This window comes from Salmo salar, chromosome 02, assembly GCF_965601325.2.
Source record: "Salmo salar chromosome 02, fSalSal1, whole genome shotgun sequence".
NCBI lineage: Eukaryota > Metazoa > Chordata > Actinopteri > Salmoniformes > Salmonidae > Salmo > Salmo salar.
In genome coordinates, this window is record NC_138292.1 from 89,341,649 (window position 1) to 89,368,324 (window position 26,676).

General features: G+C 41.2%; 2 protein-coding genes and 1 non-coding gene across 3 annotated transcripts; 1 reads left to right on the forward strand and 2 right to left on the reverse strand.

Moving 5' to 3' along the window:
* Nucleotides 1–1,715: 1,715 nt before the first annotated feature.
* LOC123738723 (uncharacterized) lies at nt 1,716–10,896 on the reverse strand. The gene is made up of 2 exons (XM_082968943.1): nt 10,049–10,896; nt 1,716–4,772 (listed from the first exon to the last, which is right to left on the reverse strand). Exons 1-2 carry the CDS (start codon nt 10,365–10,367, stop codon nt 3,706–3,708), a joined length of 1,386 nt encoding a protein of 461 aa, XP_082825069.1. The 5' UTR covers nt 10,368–10,896; the 3' UTR covers nt 1,716–3,705.
* Nucleotides 10,897–18,001: 7,105 nt separating this feature from the next.
* LOC106595846 (uncharacterized) lies at nt 18,002–22,718 on the forward strand. Its single transcript, XM_014187196.3, has 2 exons — nt 18,002–18,615; nt 21,594–22,718. Exons 1-2 carry the CDS (start codon nt 18,246–18,248, stop codon nt 22,544–22,546), a joined length of 1,323 nt encoding a protein of 440 aa, XP_014042671.3. The 5' UTR covers nt 18,002–18,245; the 3' UTR covers nt 22,547–22,718.
* On the reverse strand, nt 20,018–20,093 carry trnaa-ugc (transfer RNA alanine (anticodon UGC)). Its single transcript has one exon. It is a non-coding gene; the product is annotated as a tRNA-Ala (tRNA).
* Nucleotides 22,719–26,676: the final 3,958 nt, after the last annotated feature.

Genomic DNA, 26,676 nt, shown 5'->3' on the forward strand with positions numbered 1-26,676 from the left:
CTATACAAAGTAAATGTGTTAATTATTATGGTCTGACGTTTGCAGAAATGTTGCAATTTGGTAAATTGTTTTGTAAATATTAATTCATATTTGTGGTTCCACTAAATAAACAATTAATTTTGTATATCAATATTGTCAATATTATTATTATTAAAATATGTTTTTATAATGGATGGAGGGTGGACAGGGAGTTAAAAAATGAACCCCAAAAGGTTCTTTGAGGAACCATGATAAGGGGTTCTTCAAATACCTTATGGGGTTCCCACAAAATGTTCTTCAAATAACTTTTAGGGGTTCCCCCACAGTTTCAATTTGAAGAACCTCTAAAGGATACTCCAGGAACCTTGTTGAAAGTCACCTTGTCCGAGAGACATTTACATAGTTATACACAGCCCAATTTGGGATGACTATTTTAGGGCGAAATAGCGGCCACAACAGACAGACCTGATATCGCCCATAATTTAATGTCCATGCTGACTGGGTATGACCAAAGTTATTATATTTAGCTACACTTTGTAGTACATTTTTACACTATATTAAATGTTTCTGATGCCACATCGCCCGTTTTCAAAGGGAGTCGTTGGTTTTTAGGGGCAGTCGCTTTTTGTCTGAAAGTATTTTCAACTGCGATACCAACTCCAGTCAGCAGATGGCGATGTGCGTCTTTCAGGTAATTCTGCCACTGTGACGTATAATCTAGTGGACGGGACGCTTCTTCAACATCAACAGCTAGTCAGCCACCTTGCTTCACTCTAACTTTATGGAAAAAGGTTAATTCAATAATTAAAGTGTAACCAATGTAAAATGGCTAGCTAGTTAGCAGGGTGCGCGCTAATAGCGTTTCAATCGGTGACGTCACTCGCTCTGAGACCTTGAAGTAGGAACTATAGATCTCTATGAGGAACTATAGACCTCTAGGAGGAATTATAGACCTCTAGGAGAAACTATAGACCTCTAGGAGAAACTATAGACCTCTAGGAGAAACTATAGACCTCTAGGAGGAACTATAGATCTCGGAGAGGAACTATAGACCTCTGTGAGGAACTATAGACCTCTGTGAGGAACTATAGACCTCTGAGAGGAACTATAGATCTCTAGGAGGAACTATAGATCTCTAGGAGGAACTATAGATCTCTAGGAGGAACTATAGGTCTCTGTGAGGAACTAAAGATCTCTGTGAGGAACTAAAGATCTCTGTGAGGAACTATAGATCTCTGAGGAACTATAGATCTCTATGAGGAACTATAGAGCTCTGTGAGGAACTATAGAGCTCTAGGAGGAACTATAGATCTCTATGAGGAACACAACTCTCATATCACAGTCACACAACTCTCATTTCCACATTCACACAACTCATCAGTCACACAACTCTCATATCACCGTCACACAACTCTCATATCACAGTCACACAATGCTATTCCCAAACATACCTAATCAATTAGTTGTTTTTCAACAATATTTTAACCTGCAGGAATATTTTCACATTTCTATCTCATGCTCATCTATACTCGGCTCGCTGCCTCTCAGATCAAAGGTGGGTTCATCTGCTCCGTTCCCAAAGTGTGGTCTCCCTGAGATACCAAGTTAGAGGGATCCCTCATGCACCATTTACCCAGGTCACCAGGAGCGGTCACCAAGTGAAGATTCACATCCCCATCGCCAAATGTGGTTGTTCATTTCTTTAAAATCAAATGAGACAAACTTATCACACAAGTCAGAGTTATTCTTTATTCACTTAATAAGGGAGCAGGGCAATACAACGCACACATATAAAGTGAATCGATTGAGCGCTCTACAATAATGATGGCTGGTCGACGTATCACCCCCAGATGAAAGTACAAAGGTCTTTTATAGCCAAGACAGACCCCTTTCAACCTACACAAACAACAGATGTATAGAACGGGTCACAAGGTTAAGATTTGTATGAAAGATACTTATAATTCTCAGCAGACAGTATCTGCTGTAAAAACAGTACTCTTTCTGTAGAGACCAGGGTCTGGCCCTGGGGTCATCTCTCCCTGGTACCATATAGAACAGAAACATTAACTCATGCTCTGGAATGCGGTCTCTTTAGGTTTTATCACCCAAAAGACATTGTAAATCTCCTGTCAGTGTTTTCTCCCAGAGGCCCATCCTCAGCAGAACACATAAAACAACAATTGATGCAATAAAAGTATGAAACATAATCTTGCAGTTTTGCGCTGTCAGTGTCCACTGAAAGTTGACTAGTAACAACAACTGGGACCTAAAAGACACCCACCATGAGACCCACTAAATCTGCCCAAAAGAGGAAAACAAAAGAAAAACCCCCAACAAACTTAAAGACAGGAAGTAAACCAAAAAGGTAGAGCAACTAAAGGTGGTGACTCTCCACATCTATCAAGACAACTGGAGCACTGGGCCAGACACTCTTAAATAGAACCTGGACCAGCTCAGGTGAAACACCTTCCCACTAACGAGATGGACAAGCCAGCACAGGTGTAACACATACTGACTAACGAGGTGACACCAATCACTGCGTCCTACGAGCTAGACGTGCTAACGAGCTAGACGTGCTAAAGTCCAACCTCAAAACATAAAATGGAAAAACCAAAGACTAACATCTTAAAAGTTTGCTCACCATCAACAGAAAACAACTTCCATTTCACATTATAATCAACTACAATGCTTCACCTTCACCAATATAAACATGGTGTCTACTGGCTGTCAACAATTAAAAACAAGAAAAAAAACATTTTTCCCCACTAGCTTCTAGAACTCTCGTCCTCTTGGAACGAGCCCAAACAAAACTCATCTCCAATACGGAAAAACGTGCAGTCAAAATAAATTGTGATCCATGGTAACGCACTGCCTAAACGCAAAACACAAATATTTTTGGCTGCCCTTCCTTGTGAGAATTAACCCTGATATTCTAAAAGCAGTGCAACAATGTCAATACAATTGCACAAAAAATTTGTCAGTTGGTTGCATAAATAATTATCATTACTAAATGTTTCATGAAATGTAAATATGAAATATTTGGTTGCATAGTCTTATTTTCAACAGCTTTTCAATTACATTTTGCTATGTGGGATATCCCCAATGTCAAAACACAGTTTTAACGTGTCCAAATCAATAACCAATATGCAGAAACCGTTTGTGATATATTGAAAACCTAAACATAACATATGCTATGTACATAAACATCTGCCACAATAACTATATTACTTGTATTTTTTAAACAAGCACCTTATAAACTGCACAAGCACCAGAAACGCTGTTTTTTTTTGACAAGTAGCAATAAATCACTGATATCAATTAGGGGGGAAATCAGGTTGTACGTGCTGTTGAAACTAACACAACTAAAGAAACACATGGAAATGGGAGATGTATTTTACCTCACTGATTAGAGGACAACCTGCAGAAGTCAGTCAGCTACATTTTGGAGTGATACATTTTAATTTAGGGGTTGCTAAACAACGGAACGCAACACTTATTTGTCATCACTCATCGATATCATGTTGAAATCAATTGTGCGAGAGGAGGGAGATGAGGTTGCACGTCCTGTTAAAACTAACAGCTCAAAAACCACACAGAATATGGGAATAATGTGTACATCACTGGTTAGAGGACAACTTGTAGAAAACAGTTAGCTACACTTTGAGGAGTTGCATTTTGATTCAAGTGGGTCGCCAACGTGGTAAGTGTAACACAGCTCTTTTTGAGTTAGTCACAGCTATGAGGTTTCTCTCCTGTATGTGTTCTCTGGTGTATTGTCAGTTGGCCAGACTGAACAAAACTCTTCCCACATTGATCACAGTTATAAGGTTTCTGTCCTGTGTGTATTCTCTGGTGCACTTTCAGATCTCCAGATTGACCAAAACTCTTCCCACATTGACCACAGCTATAAGGTTTCTCTCCTGTGTGTGTTCTCTGGTGTATTGTCAGCTGACCAGATCGAACAAAACTCTTCCCACATTGAGCACAGATATAAGGTTTCTCTCCTGTGTGTGTTCTCTGGTGTATATTCAGAGTGCTAGATGTAGTAAAACTCTTCCCACATTGACCACAGCTATAAGGTTTCTCTCCTGTGTGTGTTCTCTGGTGCACTGTCAGATAGCTAGATGTAGAACAACTCTTCCCACATTGATCACAAGTATAAGGTTTCACTCCTGTGTGTGTTCTCTGGTGTAGAGTCAGACTGCTAGATTTAGTAAAACTCTTCCAACATTGACCACAGCTAAAAGGTTTCTCTCCTGTGTGTGTTCTCTGGTGTAGAGTCAGAGTGCCAGATGTAGTAAAACTCTTGCCACATTGACCACAGCTATAAGATTTCTCTCCTGTGTGTGTTCTCTGGTGTAGAGTCAGAGTGCCAGATGTAGTAAAACTCCTGCCACATTGACCACAGCTATAAGGTTTCTCTCCTGTGTGTGTTCTCTTGTGTAGAGTGAGAGAGCCAGATCGACCAACCCTCTTCCCACATTGACCACAGCTATAAGATTTCTCTCCTGTGTGTGTTCTCTGGTGTGATACCAGATGGCAAGATGGACCAAAACTCTTCCCATATTGAACACAGCTATAACGTTTCTCTCCTGTGTGTGTTCTCTGATGAATTTTAATGCCTGATGAGGTGAATCTCTTCCCACAGTCAGAGCAGCAGTGAGTTCTCTTCCCTGTGGATCTCTGCAGGTGTTTCTTGAGGTGTTCTGATCTGGAGAGACTCTTCTCTACCTCTTCAGCATCAAGAGGTTGTTGAGGCTCCCCAGAGGATCCACGATAGTCACGTATCTCTCCTGTGTGAACAACAAAGTCAGACAGATGATATAAATGCCCACAACAGCGGTAATCCACTGTAAAAGGTGATGCCAACAGCGTAGCCATGATGTTGTACAACAATTGACGTCTGTAATAAATGTTAAAATGAATGTTAAAATTATTTAACAATTGTCTTAAAATGAGCAAGAATAGTCATAGTAACATCGATGATTGTAGGCTAGAAATAAGATATTCATGTTGTTGAAACTCTAAGCAGTGTGCCAGACGACTTTTGGTCTCCAATATAGGCCCCTTTCTGTGTTTGCTAAAATTGCAGCACGAGGGTGATGCACACACAATTTGATTGCAGAAACTCCTCCCTGCTAATGAGGAAACCGATCGTTATGGATGTACTATATGTGCCTAGAGCAAAAATGGTGAGCAAAGACTTTAGTTTTTCACAATGTTTTCTGAATGTGAATGGGGGAAAACTCAGGGAAGTAACCTCCATTTCCAGGTTGCTTATGAGTACATTTCACACTACTTTGGATTATAATTGTAAGGCTTGTTTGAATGTCCTGCTTAATATAATGTTTGCTACAGTATTAAGAACCGCGTTAATGACAGTATCCATTTGGGTGTTCTCAATAAAGTTAAGATTTTTAAAATGTATTTTACATTTTTTTTAAATTAAAAATTCACCTTTATTTAACCAGGTAGTCCAGTTGAGAACAAGTTCTCAATTACAACTGTGACCTGGGCAGGATAAAGCAAAGCAGTGCGACAAAAAACAACACAGAGTTACACGTGGAATAAACAAACATACAGTCAATAACACAATAGAAAAATGTATATACAGTGTGTGCAAATGGAGTACGGAGGTAAGGCAATAAATAGGCCATAGTAGCGAAGTAATTACAATTTAACACTGGAGTGATAGATGTGCAGATGATGATGTGCAAGTAGAAATACTGGTGCGCAAAAGAGCAAATAAAGTAAATAAAAACATGGGGATGAGGTAGGTAGTTGGATGGGCTATTTACAGATGGGCTGTGTACAGCTGCAGCGATCGGTAAGCTGCTCAGATAGCTGATGCTTAAAGTTAGTGAGGGAGATATAAGTCTCCAACTTCAGAAATGTTTGCAATTCGTTCCAGTCATTGGCAGCAGAGAACTGGAAGGAAAGGCGGCCAAAGGGGTGTTGGCTTTGGGGATGACCAGTGAGATATACCTGCTGGAGCGCGTGCTATGTGTGGGTGTTGCTATGGTGACCAGTGAGCTGAGATAAGGAGGAGCTTTACCTAGCAAAGACTTATAGATGACCTGGAGCCAGTGGGTTTGGCGACGAATATGTAGCGAGGGCCAGCCGACGAGAGCATACAGGTCACAGTGGTGGGTGGTATATGGGGCTTTGGTGACAAAACGGATGGCACTGTGATAGACTGCATCCAGTTTGCTGAGTAGAGTGTTGGAGGCTATTTTGTAAATGATATGGCCGAAGTCAAAGATCGGTAGAATAGTCAGTTTTATGAGGGTATGTTTGGCAGCGTGAGTGAAGGCGGCTTTGTTGCGAAATAGGAAGCCAATTCTAGATTTAATTTTGGATTGGATATGCTTAATCTGAGTCTGGAAGGAGAGTTTACAGTCTAACCAGATACCTAGGTATTTGTAGTTGTCCACATATTCTAAGTCAGAACCGTCCAGAGTAGTGATGCTAGTCGGGCGGGCGGGTGCGGGCAGCGATCGGTTGAAGAGCATGCAATTTAGTTTTACTAGCGTTTAAGAGCAGTTGGAGGCCACAGAAGGAATGTTGAATGACAATGAAGCTCGTTTGGAGGTTTGTTAACACAGTGTCCAAAGAAGGGCCAGATGTATACAGAATGGTGTCATCTGCGTAGAGGTGGATCAAGGAATCACCCGCAGCAAGAGCGACATCGTTGAAATATACAGAGAAAAGAGTTGGCCCGAGAATTGAACCCTGTGGTACCCCTATAGAGAACGCCAGAGGTCCGAACAACAGGCCAGGTCGATGAAGACGGCTGCATAGTACTGTATTTTATCGATGGCGGTTATGATATTGTTTAATACTTTGAGCGTGGATGAGGTGCACCCATGATCAGCTCGGAAACCGGATTGCACAGTGGAGAAGGTACGGTGGGAATCGAAATGGTCAGTGATCTGTTTGTTAACTTGGATTTCGAAGACTTTAGAAAGGCAGGACAGGTCTGTAACAGTTTGGGTCTAGAGTGTCCCTTTGAAGAGGGGCGGAAGCTTTCCAATCTTTAGGAATCTCGGACGATACGATTGGATTACAAGATGACTCTCAGTTAAAGACCATTGGATTTAGCAAACTCTGAAATTATTTAATATTTCTGTGCCCACGAAAACTGTTTTCCCAGCGTAACATAAGGAGCCACTCAATTATACATAGTTGAGTGCATTTCAGAATACAAAAAAAACTGTCCGACAGCAAGATCCAGTATTTAAGTTGAAGTTCATCATATGACAAGCGTAATGTTATGACTATAACTACTGTTCCCTGAAGGAGGGAAACTAGGTACAACATACTATTAAATCCACGCCTCGCTGGTAGCCCTGCCTTCTACAGGTGATGAGCGTGAGGCTTGGATTTATTCCTTAAATGTAATACCGCTCTTCACCTACCCAGGAAGGGGTGGGGCCAAACAGGTGTTGTACCTCATTTCCCTCCTTCAGGGAACAGTAATTATAGTGTTAGGTTCTAATTTTTCAGAGTAAATAACTCACGGACACTAGAGAAGCTTAACCAAGTTTAATTCTTCCCAAAGGGAAGCTTACAGCTGTAATTCAGACAAAAACATGTTCTCACCATCACAAGTATATATACCCCACTTTGGACACGCCTCCTTCTCTCCAATCCTTACATCTTCTGGTTCAACAGAAAGAGGGTAACAGGATACTAAACCCTTATTACTCCCTTCAGGGGATCTGACCTGACCTCCTGACCTCAACCCCTCCTTCGCCTAATCCGCAGATGTCCATCCGCTTCCCCTAAAGCAATCCTGTGATCTCCTCCTGTCCACCCAGCACATTCCACAGCCACTCTGTCTTTCTACAGATCTCACTCCTTTTTATACTCTGCGTCTGATCTATCATGTCTTTAATATCTCAATGTTCAAAGTTTAGCCCGAATCCAACAATAGTGATAAAGTTACACTCCCGTTCAACTTCTGTAAAACATACTACAGGAAAATACAATCATTCCCCCATGCCGACCCAAACGGATACTAAATTAAACGGCCCCTGGCAGACCACCCAGACCTGACCCCGCAAGATGCGTCAGTTGTCAATTTGTCTTTTGTTTTAAACACTCCTGTCAATGTTGAGTAAGGACGCACAGCTAATCATAGAATATAGAAGTAGGACTAGTCTACCTGGCCTGCGCGCAAATGTAGGCCTATAAATGTGCCCATTTGGGGATGTCTGATAGTATTTCTGATTGTCTTAATGCACCACCACTAATGAGTTGTGGAAGTTCTCAAAGCACATTTTTTTCACCTCAAACAGCAAGTAAACAAAGTCTAATCAAAATCAATTGCAAATGAGAATAACTCCTCAAAGTATTTGAAAAATATTTCCAGCTCTCGCCCTTTCCATAACCACTCGGCACAAAAGGGAAAAATGTAATGCTCTGATCCAGTGGAAATGTCAAAATACCTGATTACTTCTTATCCCTTTCACAAATAGCCGACAGCTGTGTCTGTCCAGAACTCACTGGAGCAGGAAACCGAGGGCCCAGAATATTTTATACAATGTTTCAAGTTCGTTATAGACAGGCCATGTGATTTATTGGATATTTATTTGCAATGTTTTTATTTGTTGGCTTTATGTAGGCTATTTTTTACATAGTTGGCAATGGCAATAAAAGTTACTTTTAGATTTGTATAATTTTCATTTAGATTTAGATAGAATGCAGATTAATCACAGACAATGATTTTGAGATACTATTATAAATTAAATGAAACTGTTCCACAGAAATGTGCATATGAAAATCATAACTGGCACCAAATCAGTAGAAATGGTCATATAAATTTGCACTCCAAACGTAGGTTGCTGACTGCTTGTGTAGCCTATTACCAGCAACGTCAGAATGTATGAAGGCCAGCAGGAGGTGGTGGTTCAGGAAGAGTTTCTTCTCTTCTGGTTGGGCTATATTGATGTAATGGCATGAAAATAAATTGGCTGAATATTATACAATGACTTATCAACAGCTCTAACAATTTGACCCCCACAGGAAATCTACACTGGCAATTATAGAATATACTATATAGCCTAGAAACCTGGTTAAACGATCATTATGACATCATGGATGAATTCTAGAATATACTATGTATCCTAGAAACCTGGCTAAACTATCATTATGACATCATGCATGAATTCTAGAATATAATATATATCCAAGAAACCTGGTTAAACTATCATTATGACATCATGGATGAATTCTAGAATATACTATATAGCCTAGAAACCTGGTTAAACTATCATTATAACATCATGGATGAATTCTAGAATATACTATATATCCTAGAAACCTGGTTAAACTATCATTATGACATCATGGATGGCCAGTCTTTGTATTCGTAGTGTAGTGAATTCAGGGGGGTAGCCCTGAGCTGAACTCAAACCTGGGTCCAGCGACTATCAAGCCAACAACTTATAACTGTTACGCCAAGATGTCTGAACTTCATGACGAGGTCGCTAGGTTTTGGGTTACGGTTTCTACAATAGCTTTCTCTATGAATTTGAGAGTGGTTACATTTCTCCTTCCCCCATCCCTCATCTGTTTACCAAACCAAGCCTCTGGGCAGCCATTTAGTTTGTTTAAATCCTAGGTTGTCCCTTTTAAAAAGCCACACAATCAACCAATCTGCAGTACAAACAATAACAAAGCTGTAATTACACCACTGTTTTAGTTATAAGATGATGGATGGGGCTGGAGAAATATAACTGGTCTCAAATTCATAGACAGACCTATGGATGCAAGGACTGACCATCCATGATAAACATTATAGTTTAAACCATGTTGAGGCTATACAGTGTTAATTTACAATGTTTCTGAACATTGGAGTAAAAAAAGCTTATTTGGGGTTCTGATGGGGTACAACAGTTGAACTAAGCTCATGAGGCATGTGTTATATTCTTCAAGAATCAATGGCTATAAATAAATAATTTAAAAGTCACAATATGGGTGTAGCAATTGCAGATTTCCCCTTTAACACCACACATCAGCTCAACAACTGCAGAGTTTGTGCCTCTGTTTTTAAGACAGTACTTACTAGTGTTAACCAGGGCCCGTTTATCGTTAGAACCATTGGATGCCTTAACATGCCTTTGGGAAACCGAGCCCAGATATCCAGTTTCCTTCTCTTCATCCTCCTCTTCTTCCAATGTGACAGTCATCTCCCCCTCCTCCTCTTTCACTCTGAACGAGTCTTCCTCTTCTTTAACAGTAACGTCTTTCTCTTCTTCTTTCACTATAACAGCCTCCTCTTCTTCTTCCTCTTCCTCTTTCACGACAACGTTCAGCCACAGACCTTCTTTCTCCGTCCAGCAGACCTCTTCTTTAGCAGGAGGAGAGTAGCTTAGTGAGCTCATGTTGGGGATGTTAGCTAGCTAGCTAGGCTCATGCTAACTTAACCAGCCCGCTAGCTGACTAATAACAACAACACCGTAAATATGAAATGAAATCGAATAACTGACTAGACGACAGTAGTGGGTTTAAAACACAGTGGCTAATATACACGAAAGCGTCTAAAGAGCTTTATTGGTTCGGCTATTTTGTCTAGCAAGCTACCGAGGTGGCTGAATAACTGTTGCTACTGTTGAAAGAAGCGTTTCGTCCACTAGATTATACGTCACACTAACAGCATTACCTTAAATTCCCAGACCGCCATTTGCTGACTGGAGTGGGTAACGCAGTAAAATGTTTATTTTATTTTCAGACAACAAGTTAAAGTGTAGGAAGCGTTAGTTTTCACTTTTTTTTCATGAGTTTTTACTCACCAGTGTAACAACACATTGTGGTTAAAGACTTAGCAACTTAGTTGTAGTCACGATCTAGTTACCTATATGTACAAGCAGTTGTGTTATTGCGTTGTTAACTTATTTCCGGATATCTTCTAAACTACCCACAATGCACTATGTGCTACAGCGTTTGTATGCTAGCTCGGTATCTAGCTCAAGCTTGTCAACATTAGCCACACCTCATGCTTTCATATACTGTGTGGTTGTGATATCTAGCGGGAACGCATTAGCACGGTAGGCTCTGCTGCCTTGTTGTCAGTAGGGATGTTATGTTTGATACCGGAGCTACGAGGCCTGCGTCCAAATCGCTAAGCAGTAAACTTCAAAGCAGTGTACCGATGCCTGTATCACTTTATCAGCAGCACGTCATCAATGACGTCTGAAGCTTCATTTCATCAAACAACCACCTGATTGGTTTGGTATTGGGCTTGTTCGACACTGCAGGCGACTGCAGACTGACTGATTTACAAATCACATTACATCATAAATAACTACTCATTATAATTTATAAATCAGTCAGCCAGTCACCATTTACCCACAATGCAGCATGGATTTTATGCTCTCGAACACGGCAAGGCTATGGTGCTACGGTGTGGGATGTCATCTATAATAATGACAAAGTCTATGCTGCTACGGTGTGGAACGTCATCTATAATAATGACTTAAAGGCTATGCTGCTCCGGTGTGTGATGTCATCTATAATAATGACATAAAGGCTACGCTGCTCCGGTGTGGGATGTCATCTATAATAATGACATAAAGGCTATGCTGCTACAGTGTGGGACGTCATCTATAATAATGACATAAAGGCTATGCTGCTACAGTGTGGGACGTCATCTATAATAATGACATAAAGGCTATGCTGCTACGGTGTGGGATGTCATCTATAATAATGACATAAAGGCTATGCTGCTACAGTGTGGGATGTCATCTATAATAATGACATAAAGGCTATGCTGCTACGGTGTGGGATGTCATCTATAATAATGACATAAAGGCTATGCTGCTACGGTGTGGGATGTCATCTATAATAATGACATAAAGGCTATGCTGCTACGGTGTGGGATGTCATCTATAATAATGACATAAAGGCTATGCTGCTACGGTGTGGGATGTCATCTATAATAATGACATAAAGGCTATGCTGCTACGGTGTGGGATGTCATCTATAATAATTACATAAAGGCTATGCTGCTACGGTGTGGGATGTCATCTATATTAATGACATAAAGGCTATGCAGCTACGGTGTGGGATGTCATCTATAATAATGACATAAAGGCTATGTTGCTACGGTGTGGGATGTCATCTATAATAATGACATAAAGGCTATGCTGCTACGGTGTGGGATGTCATCTATAATAATGACTTAAAGGCTATGCTGCTACAGTGTGGGATGTCATCTATAATTATTTGGCTGTTCTAAATTCTGTTTTGCTCAAAGCCTTGTGTAATGAACCTATTTTTGAGACAATTGGCTGGAAAGGATCAATGCTTCAGGAAGCTTTGTTTCCCCATCATGGAATCTATCTATTTTTGATGCTGTGATTTTCCCTACCATCATTCTGTATTTCTCTGCTCTTCTGATCTGCAGTCATGTTTTATTTGGGTTTTGTTAGTTGGGTTCAAACTGGTCTCCATTAGTTGGGCTCCAGCTCGCTGACCATAGTGTCACGAACCGGCTCGAAGACCGTAACAAAAAGTGAGACAACGTGGAGATAAAGAATAACAAAATATATTTATTAACAGAAGTAAAGTAAATAGAATTAACAATGGTGTGTGTTTAGTCAGTAGTGTAAGTGAGTGGTCGCGTGTATACATGTGATAATGAGGGGTGTTGAAAGGTTCCAACGCAAACAACCAAAATCTGTCTGTGTCTGCATGGAGAGAGTCTCCTCAATGAACGGGGAAGAGGTGCATTTATCCTGGGACACACCCAGCCCAGGTGTGTCCCATTTCACTGACGACCCTCCCGGCTCCGCCCACCGACATCCTATTAAGGAAAAACAAGAGAAAAGAGATAGAATTCAGCAGACAGAGTGGGAGGGTTGTCACAGCAGTCTGATGATATACCAGGGACTGGGGATGTAGTTAGGGTTGTATGCAGTCTGGTGATATACCAGGGACTGGGGATGCAGTTAGGTTTGTATGTAGCATGGTGTCATGACATTGGCCTCTTTTGGTACAGGGAGGACAGTTGACCCCCTCCCTTTTGCACCACCACCCAACCTACCTCCCCCCCAAACCAGGCCCTGTGTGAAAGGGTTGTAAAAACTCTAAAATTCCAGGAGAGTCTCTGGCCACATGGCCCATAGAGAGACACAGGAAATTCTTCCAACTCACAGAATTGGGGAGCCAATGCGACATTTGTGTTCTGGAGAAGGTATGGAAGATTGGTGAAGAATCCAGCTACGAACTGATCCGCTTGGTACAATTTTGTGATACTCAGAAGAGACAATATAGCCATATTACCATAAAACTGTTTATATAATAGCCTCAGCTTGAGACTTGCATCATAATGGTTGTATAGAATGTATTAATAAGGATAAAGCTTTTGTAATACATTGAGATGCTATGTACTGATGTAATGTGATAGAATTGTATTTCTGTAACCAAGTCTAACTCAGTCATAGGCACGCCCCCAGGGACACATACAGGACCAGGCGTCATTTGACAAGCCTGTTCTATGGGCACTATAAAACACACCCTGATTTACATTTCTTTAGACCAGGCCTCCACTCCATGGCCAATAGGTTTTACCATCCAATTCCTCTACTGAAAGTGAACCATACCACGTGGTTAACTTTTAGACTATCGAGACCGACAGAATAAGAACAAGTCTTTGATATTAATTATTAGTCTGCAGCTAAGTAAATTATATCATTGAACGCGAAGACCAACGAAACATCCATTCTATAACGACATTAATGAATGTCGCTTTGAAAGATCCATTCTAACCGAGAGAGAGACTCTCCATCAGAACGACGCTTGAACAAGGATCTCGACGACACATGAGCGTAAATATATATTGATTGCAATTGTTCCCGAATGAACGAGCCTTCAATTGTCAATTGTTAATATTAATGAACTCTGTGTGCCACAGCTGACCTTTTATGATCCATTGTTCAACAGGCCAACCTGCCTGTTTAGCCCACTAGGGCACATTCCTCTACCAATCCTTTGTGACGATAATTACTGTTTGTATGTTTTCTGTTAATTACTTAGTGTAGTAAATAAATGATTTTAAGACAATTGATGTATGGATGATTTTAGTAAAGACTGGGTTCATGCAGATACAACAATTTACGACATTTGGAATGAGACTGGACTCGAGGTAAAATACACCATTTAAACTTGAAGATAATCGGCCTATAATATAATAGAATATAATATTATAGTACAGGAAAGTTATATTAGGAAAATTATAGCTTTGTAATCTGAATATTCTCCTTGGTGCCCCGATCTCCTAGTTAATTACAATTAAACGATTAATCAGTTTAATCGCATGATAATAATTACAGGGAGCTAATTGATAAACATGTCTTCAGTTTAACGGTACCCCCAAAGACACGACAATGGTGATATACCAGGGACTGGGGATGTAGTTAGGTTCGTATGTAGTATGGTGATATACCAGGGCCTGGTGATGCAGTTAGGTTTGTACAGTCTGATGATATACCAGGGCCTGGTGATGCAGTTAGGTTTGTATGCAGTCTGATGATATACCAGGGACTGGGGATGCAGTTAGTTTTGTATACAGTCTGGTGATATACCAGGGACTGGGGATGCAGTTAGGTTTGTATGTAGTATGGTGATATACCAGGGACTGGGGATGCAGTTACGTTTGTATGTAGTATGATGATATACCAGGGCCTGGGGATGCAGTTAGGTTTGTATGCAGTCTGATAATATACCAGGGACTGGGGATGCAGTTAGGTTTGAATGTAGTCTGATGATATACCAGGGCCTGGGGATGCAGTTAGGTTTTTATGCAGTCTGATGATATACCAGGGACAGGGGATGCAGTTAGTTTTGTATACAGTCTGGTGATATACCAGGGACTGGGGATGTAGTTAGGTTTGTACAGTCTGATGATATACCAGGGACTGGGGACGCAATTAGGTTTGTATGTAGTATGGTGATATACCAGGGCCTGGGATGTAGTTAGGTTTGTATACAGTCTGATGATATACCAGGGCCTGGGGATGTAGGTAGGTTTGTATGCAGTCTGATGATATACCAGGGACTGGGGATGCAGTTAGGTTTGTATGCAGTCTGGTGATATACCAGGGACTGGGGATGTAGTTAGGTTTGTATGTAGTCTGGTGATATACCAGGGACTGGGGATGTAGTTAGGTTTGTATACAGTCTGGTGATATACCAGGGACTGGGGATGTAGTTAGGTTTGTACAGTCTGGTGATATACCAGGGACTGGGGATGTAGTTAGGTTTGTACAGTCTGGTGATATACCAGGGACTTGGGATGCAGTTAGGTTTGTATGTAGTATGGTGATATACCAGGGACTGGGGATGTAGTTAGGTTTGTACAGTCTGATGATATACCAGGGCCTGGGGATGCAGTTAGGTTTGTATGTAGTATGGTGATATACCAGGGCCTGGGGATGCAGTTACGTTTGTATGTAGTATGGTGATATACCAGGGACTGGGGATGCAGTTAGGTTTGTACACAGTCTGATGATATACCAGGGACAGGGGATGCAGTTAGGTTTGTATGTAGTCTGATGATTTACCAGGGCCTGGGGATGTAGTTAGGTTTGTATACAGTCTGATTATATACCAGGGCCTGGTGATGCAGTTAGGTTTGTATACAGTCTGATGATATACCAGGGCCTGGTGATGCAGTCAGGTTTGTATGTAGTATTGTGATATACCAGGGACTGGGGATGCAGTTAGGTTTGTATGCAGTCTGGTGATATACCAGGGACTGGGGATGTAGTTAGGGTTGTATGCAGTCTGATGATATACCAGGGACTGGGGATGCAGTTAGGTTTGTACAGTCTGATGATATACTAGGGATGCAGTTAGGTTTGTAAGCAGTCTGATGATATACCAGGGCCTGGTGATGCAGTTAGGTTTGTATGCAGTCTGATGATATACCAGGGACTGGGGATGCAGTTAGGTTTGTATGTAGTATGGTGATATACAAGGGACTGGGGATGCAGTTAGGTTTGTATACAGTCTGATGATATACCAGGGCCTGGTGATGCAGTTAGGTTTGTATGCAGTCTGATGATATACCAGGGCCTGGTGATGCAGTTAGGTTAGTATGTAGTATGGTGATATACCAGGGACTGGGGATGCAGTTAGGTTTGTATGTAGTACGGTGATATACCAGGGCCTGGGTATGTAGTTAGGTTTGTATGCAGTCTGGTGATATACCAGGGACTGGGGATTGTAGTTAGGTTTGTATGTAGTATGGTGATATACCAGGGCCTGGGGATGTAGTTAGGTTTGTATGTAGTATGGTGATATACCAGGGCCTGGGGATGTAGTTAGGTTTGTATGCAGTCTGATGATATACCAGGGACTGGAGATGCAGTTAGGTTTGTACAGTGTGATGATATACCAGGGACTGGGGATGCAGTTAGTTTATATGCAGTCTGGTGATATACCAGGGACTGAGGATGTAGTTATGTTTTTACAGTCTGATGATATACCAGGGACTGCAGCCTTCCAACACTTTGCATGTTTTTTTTTGGCAAAGTCGTTTTTTTTTACCAGGAGACTGTAGTGCCACCTTCGCAAAAGGAGCATGAAGCAAAAGGAGTTTGCATTGGGCAGACCACATCACCGGGGGGGGGGGGGGTGCAGTTGCAGGCGGTATCATTTGCCGTACCAGGCGGTGATACAGCCTGACAGCATGCTCTCAATTGTGCATCTGTAAAAGTTTGTGAGGGTTTTAGGTGCCAAGCCAAATTTCTTCAGCCTCCTGAGGTTGAAGAGTCGCTGTTGCGCCTTCTTCACCACGTTTCTGTGTGGGTAGACCATTTCAGTTTGTCAGTGATGTGTACGACGAGGAACTTTTAAACTTTCAACCTTCTCCACTGCGTCCCATCGATGTGGACAGGGGGGTGTTCCCTCTGCTGTTTCCTGAAGTCCACGATCATCTCCTTTGTTTTGTTGACGTTTGGTGAGAGGTTATTTTTCTGGCACCACACTCCCAGGGCCCTCACCTCCGCCCCGTAGACTGTCTCATCATTGCTGGTAATCAGGCCTACTACTGTTGTGTCTTCTGCTAACTTGATGATTGAGGCGTGCGTGGCCACACAGTCATGGTGAACAGGAAGTACAGGAGGGGGCTGAGCACCCATCCTTGTGGGTATCAGTGAAGTGGAGGTGTTTTCTCCTATCTTCACCACCTGGGGGCGGCCCGTCAGGAAGTCCAGGACCCAGTTACACAGGGCGGGGTTCAGACCCAGGGCCTCAAGCTTAATGAAGAGCTTGGAGGGTACTATGGTGTTGAATGCTGAGCTATAGTCAATGAACGGCATTCTTACATAGGTATTCCTCTTGTCCAGATGGAATAGGGCAGTGTGATGGCGATGGCATCGTCTGTAGATCTATTGGGGCGGTAAGCAAATTAAGGTAAAGGTAAGGTAAGGTAAAGGTGATATGATCCTTGACTCGTCTCTCAAAGCATTTCATGATGATGAAAGTGGGTGCTACGGGGCGATAGTCACTTAGTTCAGTTACCTTTGCTTTCCGGGCTCCCGAGTGGTGCAACGGTCTAAGGCACTGCATCTCAGTGTAAGAGGCGTCACTACAGTCCCTGGTTCAAATCCAGGCTGTATCACATCTGGCCGTGATTGGGAGTCCCATCGGGCGGCACACAATTGGCCCTGTGTCCTCCAGGTTTGGCCAGGATGGTACTGTTCCTAGGGGTAGTACTGTTCCTAGGGGTAGGCCGTCATTGTAAATAAGAATTTGTTCTTAACTGACTTGCCTTGTTACATAAAAATAATATTGGGTACAGGAACAATGGTGGACATCTTGAAGCATGTGGGGACAGTAGACTGACGTAACAAAATGCACTAAACTAAAGTTAAAAAAAGTGAATTAAATACATTTAAAATAATCTTTATCTGAAAATATATTTCCTCAACTGCGTTTCCCTCCAGTCAGCAGACGGCGATGTGCGTCTTTCAGGCGATGCTGCCAGCGTGACGTATAATCTAGTGGACGGTTCTTCATAAACAGCTCGTCAACCACCTCGGTAGCTTGCTAGCCAACATAGCCCAAAGATTCAAGATATTTATACGCTTTCGGTCTATATTAGCTACTGTGTTTTAGACACACTTCTGTCGTATCTACTTGTTAACCTATTTAATTTAATATTACGTTATTTTTTATTAGTCAGCTATAGTAGCTGGCTGGTTAAGTTAGCACTAGCCTGGTCGCTAATGATAGCTAGCTAGCTAACATCCCCGAACATGAGCTCCCTAAACTACTCCCCTCCTGTTAAAGAAGAGGAGGTCTGCTGGACGGAGAAAGAAGCTCTGGGGCTGAACATTGTGAAAGAGGAGAAGGAAGAGGAGGATGTTACAGTAAAACAAGAAGTAGAGGGTGAGACTGTTACAATGAAAGAAGAAGAGAAAGACGCGTTCAGAGTGAAAGAGGAGGAGGATGTTACTGTAAAACAAGAAGTAGAGGGTGAGGCTGTTACAGTGAAAGAAGAAGAGAAATACGTTACAGTTAAAGAAGAGGAAGACACATTCAGAGTGAAAGAGGAGGAGGATGTTACTGTGAAAGACAAGGATGCAGTTTTTGAAGTGGAGGGGGAGGAAGGAGAGGAGGAGACAGGTCAGTTTAACACCAGTAAATACTAATCTTTGTACAGAAACGTGGTTTTAAAGCAGCAATGGTTTTTGTTTTGCATACATTTTAAGGTGAAAAATCAGAGTCTTGTGTCCGTTACTGTGGAATTGTCCAGCTCCTAACTATACCGAACAAAAATATAAACGCAACATGCAACAATTTCAAAGATTTTACTGAGTTACAGTTCATAGAAGTCAATTGAAATAAATAAATTAGGCCCTAATCTATAGATTTTATAACTGCGCAGGTGTGCTGCCATAGGCCCACCAACTGGGGAGCCAGACCCAGCCAATCGGAATGAGTTTTTCCCCACAAAAGGGCTTTATTACAGACAGAAATACTTCTCAGCACATTACTTCTTACTTACATTCCTTGTTTTACAAACATTGGCAAGTATGCTTATTCGTTTTCTTGTAGTTGTGATTTCTGGTGTAATCAGTCATGGCAAAAAAAATATTTGGCCTGGTAAAAGAATCAGTTGCGTGTATATTCTATCATCTGCCTGTTACAGTGGCTGGTATATTCTATCTAGAGGTCGACCGATTAATCGGAATGGCCGATTTTAATTAGGGCTGATTTCAAGTTTTCTTAATAATCGGTAATCGGTATTTTTTTGCCACCTATTTGCCGATTTTATTTTTGTATTATTATTTTTTTATATAAACTAGGCAAGTCAGTTAAGAACACATTCTTATTTTCAATGACGGCCTAGGAACGGTGGGTTAACTGCCTTGTTCAGGGGCAGAACGACAGATTTTTACCTTGTCAGCTTGGGGATTCAATTTTGCAAACTTATGGTTAACTAGTCCAACGCTCTAACCACCTGCTTTACATTGCACTCCATGAGGAGCCTGCCTGTTACGCGAATGCAGTAAGAAGCCAAGGTAAGTTGCTAGCTAGCATTAAACTTATAGATTTAAAAAACTTATAGATTTAAAAAACATTCAATCATAATCACTAGTTAACTACACTTGGTTGATGATATTACTAGTTTATCTAGCCTGTCCTGCTTTCATATAATCGATGCGGTGCGCATTCTCGAAAAAGGACTTGCTCCAACGTGTACCTAACCATAAACATCAATGTCTTTCTTAAAATCAATACACAAGTGTTTATTTTTAAACGTGCATATTTAGTTAATATTGCCTGCTAACATGAATTTCTTTTAACTAGGGAAAATGTGTCACCTCTGCAACAGAGTCTGGGTATATGCAGCAGTTTGGGCTGCCTGGCTCGTTGCAAACAGTGTGGAGACTATTTCTTCCTAACAAAGACAGCCAACTTCGCCAAACATTTGACATTTTAGTCATTTAGCAGATGCTCTTATCCAGAGCGACTTACAGTAGTGAATGCGTACATTTCATACATTTTTCTCCGTACTCCGTACTGGTCCCCTGTGGGAATCGAACCCACGACCCTGGCGTTGCAAACACCATGCTCTACCAACTGAGCCACACGGGACCAAACGGGGGATGATTTAACAAAAGCCCATTTGCGAAAAAAGCACAATCGTTGCACGACTGTACCTAACCATAAACATCAATGCCTTTCTTAAAATCAATACACAGAAGTATATATTTTTAAACCTGCATATTTAGCTAAACGAAATCCAGGTTAGCAGGCAATATTAACCAGGTGAAATTGGGTCAGTTCTCTTGCGTTCATTGCACGCAGAGTCAGGGTATATGGAACAGTTTGTGCCGCCTGGCTCGTTGCGAACTAATTTGCCAGAATGTTACGTAATTATGACATAACATTGAAGGTTGTGCAATGTAACAGGAATATTTCGATTTAGGGATGCCACCCGTTAGATAAAATATGGAACGGTTCTGTATGTCACTGAAAGAAAAAAACTTTTGTTTTCGAGATGATAGTTTCCGGATTCGACCATATTAATAACCTAAGGCTCGTATTTCTGTGTGTTTATTATATTATAATTAAGTCTATGATTTGATATTTGATAGAGCAGTCTGACTGAGCGATAGTAGGCAGCAGCAGGCTCGTAAGCATTCATTCAAACAGCACTTTACTGCATTTTGCCAGCAGCCCTTCGCAATGCATTGGGCTGTTTATGACTTCAAGCCTGTCAACTCCCAAGATTAGGCTGGTGTAACCGATGTGAAATGGCTAGCTAGTTGGCCGGGTGCGCGCTAATAGCGTTTCAAACGTCACTCGCTCTGAGACTTGGAGTAGTTGTTTCCCTTCCTCTACATGGGTAATGCTGCTTTGAGGGTGGCTTTTGTCGATATGTTCCTGGTTTGATCCCAGGTAGGAGCGAGGAGAGGGACGGAAGCTATACTGTTACACTGGCAATACTAAAGTGCCAATAAGAACATCCAATAGTCAAAGGTATATGAAATACAAATGGTATAGAGAGAAATAGTCCTATAATTCCTATAATAACTACAACCTAAAACTTCTTACCTGGGAATATTGAAGACTCATGTTAAAAGGAACCACCAGCTTTCATATGTTCTCATGTTCTGAGCAAGGAACTTAAACATTAGGTTTTTTACATGGCACACACATTTTTACTTTCTTCTCCAACACTTTGTTTTTGCATTATTTAAACCAAATTGAACATGTTTCATTATTTATTTGAGGCAAAATTGATAGTATTTATGTATTATATTAAGTTGAAATAAGTGTTCATTCAGTATTGTTATAATTGTCATTAATACAAATAAATAAATAAAAATCGGCCGATTAATCGGGATCGGGGTTTCTTGGCCCTCCAATAATCGGTATCGGTATCGGCGTTGAAAAAAAAAAATCATAATCGTTCGACCTCTAATTCTATCATCTGCCTGCTACAGTGGCTGGTATATTCTATCATCTGTCTGTTACAGTGGCTGGTGGACCAAAATCTAAAACTAAAACAAGACTTAGAAGACATTTGTCAAAGTTTGTAAAAACATTTAAACATTCACTACATTGACTGCCTGACTTGAACGTTCACACAGGAGAGAGACAGGACTATCGTGGATCCTCTGGGGAGCCTCAACAACATCATGATGCTGACGAGGCAGAGAAGAGTCTCTCCACATCAGGACACCTCAAGAAACGCAATCAGAGACCCACAGGAAAGAAACCTCAGTGCTGCTCTGACTGTGGGAAACATTGCAAATCTTCATCAAAACTAAAAATACACCAGCGAGTACACACAGGAGAGAAACCTTATAGCTGTAATCAATGTGGGAAGAGTTTTACTAATTCAAGTAATCTGAAAACACACCAGAGAACACACACAAGAGAGAAGCCTTATTGCTGTGATCAGTGTGGCAAGAGTTTTACTCAGTCAAGCAACCTGGTAACACACCAGAGAACACACACAAGAGAGAAGCCTTATTGCTGTGATCAATGTGGGAAGAGTTTTACTCAGTCAAGCAACCTGGTAACACACCAGAGAACACACACAGGAGAGAAACCTTATAGCTGTGATCAATGTGGGAAAAACTTTTCTCTGGGAGAACGCCTTAAAGAGCACCAGAGAACACACACAGGAGAGAAATCTTATAGCTGTGATCAGTGTGGCAAGAGTTTTAGTCAGTCATGCAACCTGGTATCACACCAGCGAACACATACAGGAGAGCAGCCATATAGCTGTGATCAGTGTGGCAAGAGTTTTGCTCAGTCAAGCAACCTGGTATCACACCAGAGAACACACACAGGAGAGCAGCCATATAGCTGTGAGCAATGTGGGAAAAACTTTTCTCGGAGAGAACACCTTAAAGAGCACCAGAGAACACACACAGGAGAGAAACCTTATAGCTGTAATCAATGTGGGAAGAGTTTTACTCAGTCAAGCAGCCTGAATAGACACCAGAGAACACACACAGGAGACAAATCTTACCACTGCTCTGACTGTAATTTGTTTTTATCTCTTGATTTATTTGACAGTTTGCCCTTAGTGTGAAAAGTTGTCATCAAGGCAAAGGGTGGCTACTTTGAAGAATATACAATATATTTTGATTTGTTTAACACTTTTTTGGTTACTACATGATTCCATATGAGTTATTTCATAGTTTTGATGTCTTCACTATTATTCTACAATGTAGAAAATAGTAAAAATAAAAACCCTTAAATGACGTGTGTTTTACTGGTACTATATATATATATATATATGTATATGTATATATATATATTATTGTATACATGGCTTAATGCATCATTACATTAGCCATTTAGCCTCAATATGAAACTCAACTAGTCTCTCACTGTTTAACCAGAATAACATGAGTTGGGTCCTTTAGACTGTTAGTCCATAATCAACTAGTCTCTCAAAAGAACAGCAAATTTCTGCCAGCCAATGGGATAATTCCAGTGCAGTACATATGTCGAGGGATCATTCCAGTACAGTACATGTGTAAAGGATGTAGAGGGATAATTCCAGTACAGTACATGTGCAGAGGGATAATTCCAGTACAGTACATGTGTAGAGGGTGTTGAGGGATAATTCCAGTACAGTACATGTGTAAAGGGTGTTGAGGGATAATTCCAGTGCAGTACATGTGTAAAGGATGTAGAGGGATAATTCCAGTACAGTACATGTGCAGAGGGATAATTCCAGTACAGTACATGTGTAAAGGGTGTTGAGGGATAATTCCAGTGCAGTACATGTGCAGAGGGATAATTCCAGTACAGTACATGTGTAAAGGATGTAGAGGGATAATTCCAGTACAGTACATGTGCAGAGGGATAATTCCAGTACAGTACATGTGTAAAGGGTGTTGAGGGATAATTCCAGTGCAGTACATGTGTAAAGGGTGTAGAGGGATAATTCCAGTACAGTACATGTGTAAAGGGTGTAGAGGGATAATTCCAGTGCAGTACATATGTCGAGGGATCATTCCAGTACAGTACATGTGTAAAGGATGTAGAGGGATAATTCCAGTACAGTACATGTGTTAAGGGATAATTCCAGTGCAGTACATGTGTAAAGGGTGTAGAGGGATAATTCCAGTGCAGTACATATGTCGAGGGATCATTCCAGTACAGTACATGTGTAAAGGGTGTAGAGGGATAATTCCAGTGCAGTACATGTGTAGAGGGATAATTCCAGTGCAGTACATGTGTAGAGGGATAATTCCAGTGCAGTACATGTGTAAAGGGTGTTGAGGGATAATTCCAGTGCAGTACATGTGTAAAGGGTGTAGAGGGATAATTCCAGTGCACCGGTTATTGACTGGAGACTTAAAATGCTGAAAACAGGTCCCTAACGGAATGACAACAACATGGCTGCTTGTTAAAGAAGAGATGGAGGGAGAGAGAGAGAGAGGTAACCATATACATTGCACATGGACCGTAAGAAATCCTGAATGTATTGAAACGCCTGGGCTCGCAGGGGATGTGTTAATTCATAACCCATCATTTATTTATGTTAATTCATAACCCATCATTTTTACCTGTTAATTCATAACCCATCATTTATACCTTTTGATCAAAAGGGGCGGTTCAGGCAGGCTGGCACGCTCCCTGACCTTACTTCTTACTAGGCAGGAACTAATGGGGATCCATAATAAACCCCAGGAAGACTAGCTGCTGCCTTGGCAGGAACTAATGGGGATCCATAATAAACCCCAGGAAGAATAGCTGCTGCCTTGGCAGGAACTAATGGGGATCCATAATAAACCCCAGGAAGACTAGCTGCTGCCTTGGCAGGAACTAATGGGGATCCATAATAAACCCCAGGAAGAATAGCTGCTGCCTTGGCAGGAACTAATGGGGATCCATTATAAACCCCAGGAAGACTAGTTGCTGCCTTGGCAGGAACTAATGGGGATCCATAATAAATACAAATACTTGTATCAATATATTTGTGTCTCTTTACTCTCAGATTCGAAAATGCTAATTAGCATCAAAGTAGACGACATGCAAGACTACAAATCCCTGCAACCTCCTGCATGTAATCTCTAGCTGACACCTTTCACAGAACAGTTCACTGAATTGTCCATTGAAATACATTTTTACCAATTAAATCATTGCTACATAAAGGCCTGATTGGTGGAGTGCTGCAGAGATGGTTGTCCTTCTTCCATCTCCACAGAGGAACTCTGGAGCTCTGTCAGAGTGAACATCGGGTTCTTGTTCACCTCCCTGACCAAGGCCCTTCTCCCCCTATTTCTCAGTTTGGCTGGGTGTCCAGCTCTAGGAAGAGTCTTGGTGGTTCCAAACTTCTTCCATTTAAGAATGATGGAGGCCACTGTGTTCTTGGGGACCTTCAATGCTGCAGACATTTTTTGGTACCTTTCCCCAGATCTGTGCCTCGACACTTTCCTGTCTCAGAGCTCTATGGACAATTCCTTTGACATCATGGCTTGGTTTTTGCTCTGACATGTACTGTAAACTGTGCGACCTTATATAGACTGGTGTGTGCCTTTCCAAATCATGTCTAATCAATTGAATGTACCACAAGTGGACTCCAATCAAGTTGTAGAAACATCTCAAGGATGAACAATAGAAGCAGGATGCATCTGAGCTCAATTTCGAGTCTCATAGCAAAGGGTCTGAATACTTAAGTAAATACATTTGCAAAAATGTTTAAAAAAAACTGTTTTTGGTTTGTCATTATGGGGTATTGTGATGTCATTATGGGATATTGTGATGTCATTATGGGGTATTGTGTGTAGATTGATGAGGGGGAATAATTATTCAATTTTAGAATAAGGCTGTAACGTAACAAAATGTGGAAAAAGTGAAGGGGTCTGAATACTTAACGAATGCATTGTATACCACTGGCAGAGTTTTCTACCTCTGGCAGAATTTTCTACCGCTGGCAGAGTTTTCTACCATTGGCAGTTTTGTACACAGTCACGTGATATGTGGTATAGAAAAGTCCAATCTTAGGAGAGTACATGGGAGGCACTATACTGTGTGTCTGCAGGTGTCTATCTGGTCAAAACCACTGATACAGGAGCCCCTCCACCCTCTGGTGGGATGGATCATGTCTACAGAGAAACCTAGATTCAAATATTTAGATTTGTGTGTATTGGGTATATGTTGTGAAATTGTTAGATTTTACTTGTTAGAAATTACTGCACTGTCGGAGCTAGAAACAGAAGCATTTCGATACACCCACAATAACATCTGCTAAACATGTGTATGTGACCAATAAATTGTGATTTGATTTTGATTTGAAATAAATGTCCTATTTATCAAAGGTGCTTTTGGCTGGGGTCAAAATTACTCCAAAGGATTTGAATTTGTTAAACGTCCCTTTTGCTACAGAAACAATAAACCATGATTTCGATTTTTTAAGAACAAGTTGATTGACAAAGTCATGAAAAATTTGAAGAATTGAATTAACCACATTATGGCTATGATAAAGGATATGCCTCTGGGGTCAAAATGATCCATGTCAGAAGTATGGTTCATTGCAAATGTGTAGTGGGTGTAAAGTTTGTTTTAAATTCTCACTCATTAAACACGAATCCATCAACACATGCTTCTCTTTGAACGACTTAATATAATATTAAACTTTTATGAAATAAATGAAAAATAAACGTTTGGTTCCTCAACTGCGTTGCCCACTCCAGTCAGCAGATGGCGATGTGCGTCTTTTAGGTTCAGGCGATGCTGCCAGTGTGACGTATAATCTAGTGGACGGAACGCTCCTTCAACAACAACAGCTAGTCAGACAACTCGGTAGCTTTCTAGCAAACATAGCTACAACATTCACGCTCTTTACACTGGTTTGGTGTATATTAGTCGCTGTGTATTAAACACACTTCTGTCGTATGTACTTGTTGGCCCATTTAATTATATATTTACGTTGTTTGTCAGCTAGCTGGTTTGCTAAGTTAGCTTAGAACTAGGCTAGTCGCTAATGCTAACTAGCTAACATCTCCGACCATGAGTTCACTAAGCTACTCTCCTCCTGATAAAGAAGCGGAGGTCTGCTGGACGGAGAAAGAAACTCTCGTCAAAGAGGAGGAGGAGGAAGAGGAGGATGTCCCAATACAAAAACAAGTAAAGGGTGAGGCTGTTACCGTGAAAGAAGAAGAGAAAGACGTTTCGGTGAAAGAAGAGGAAGACGCGTTCAGAGTG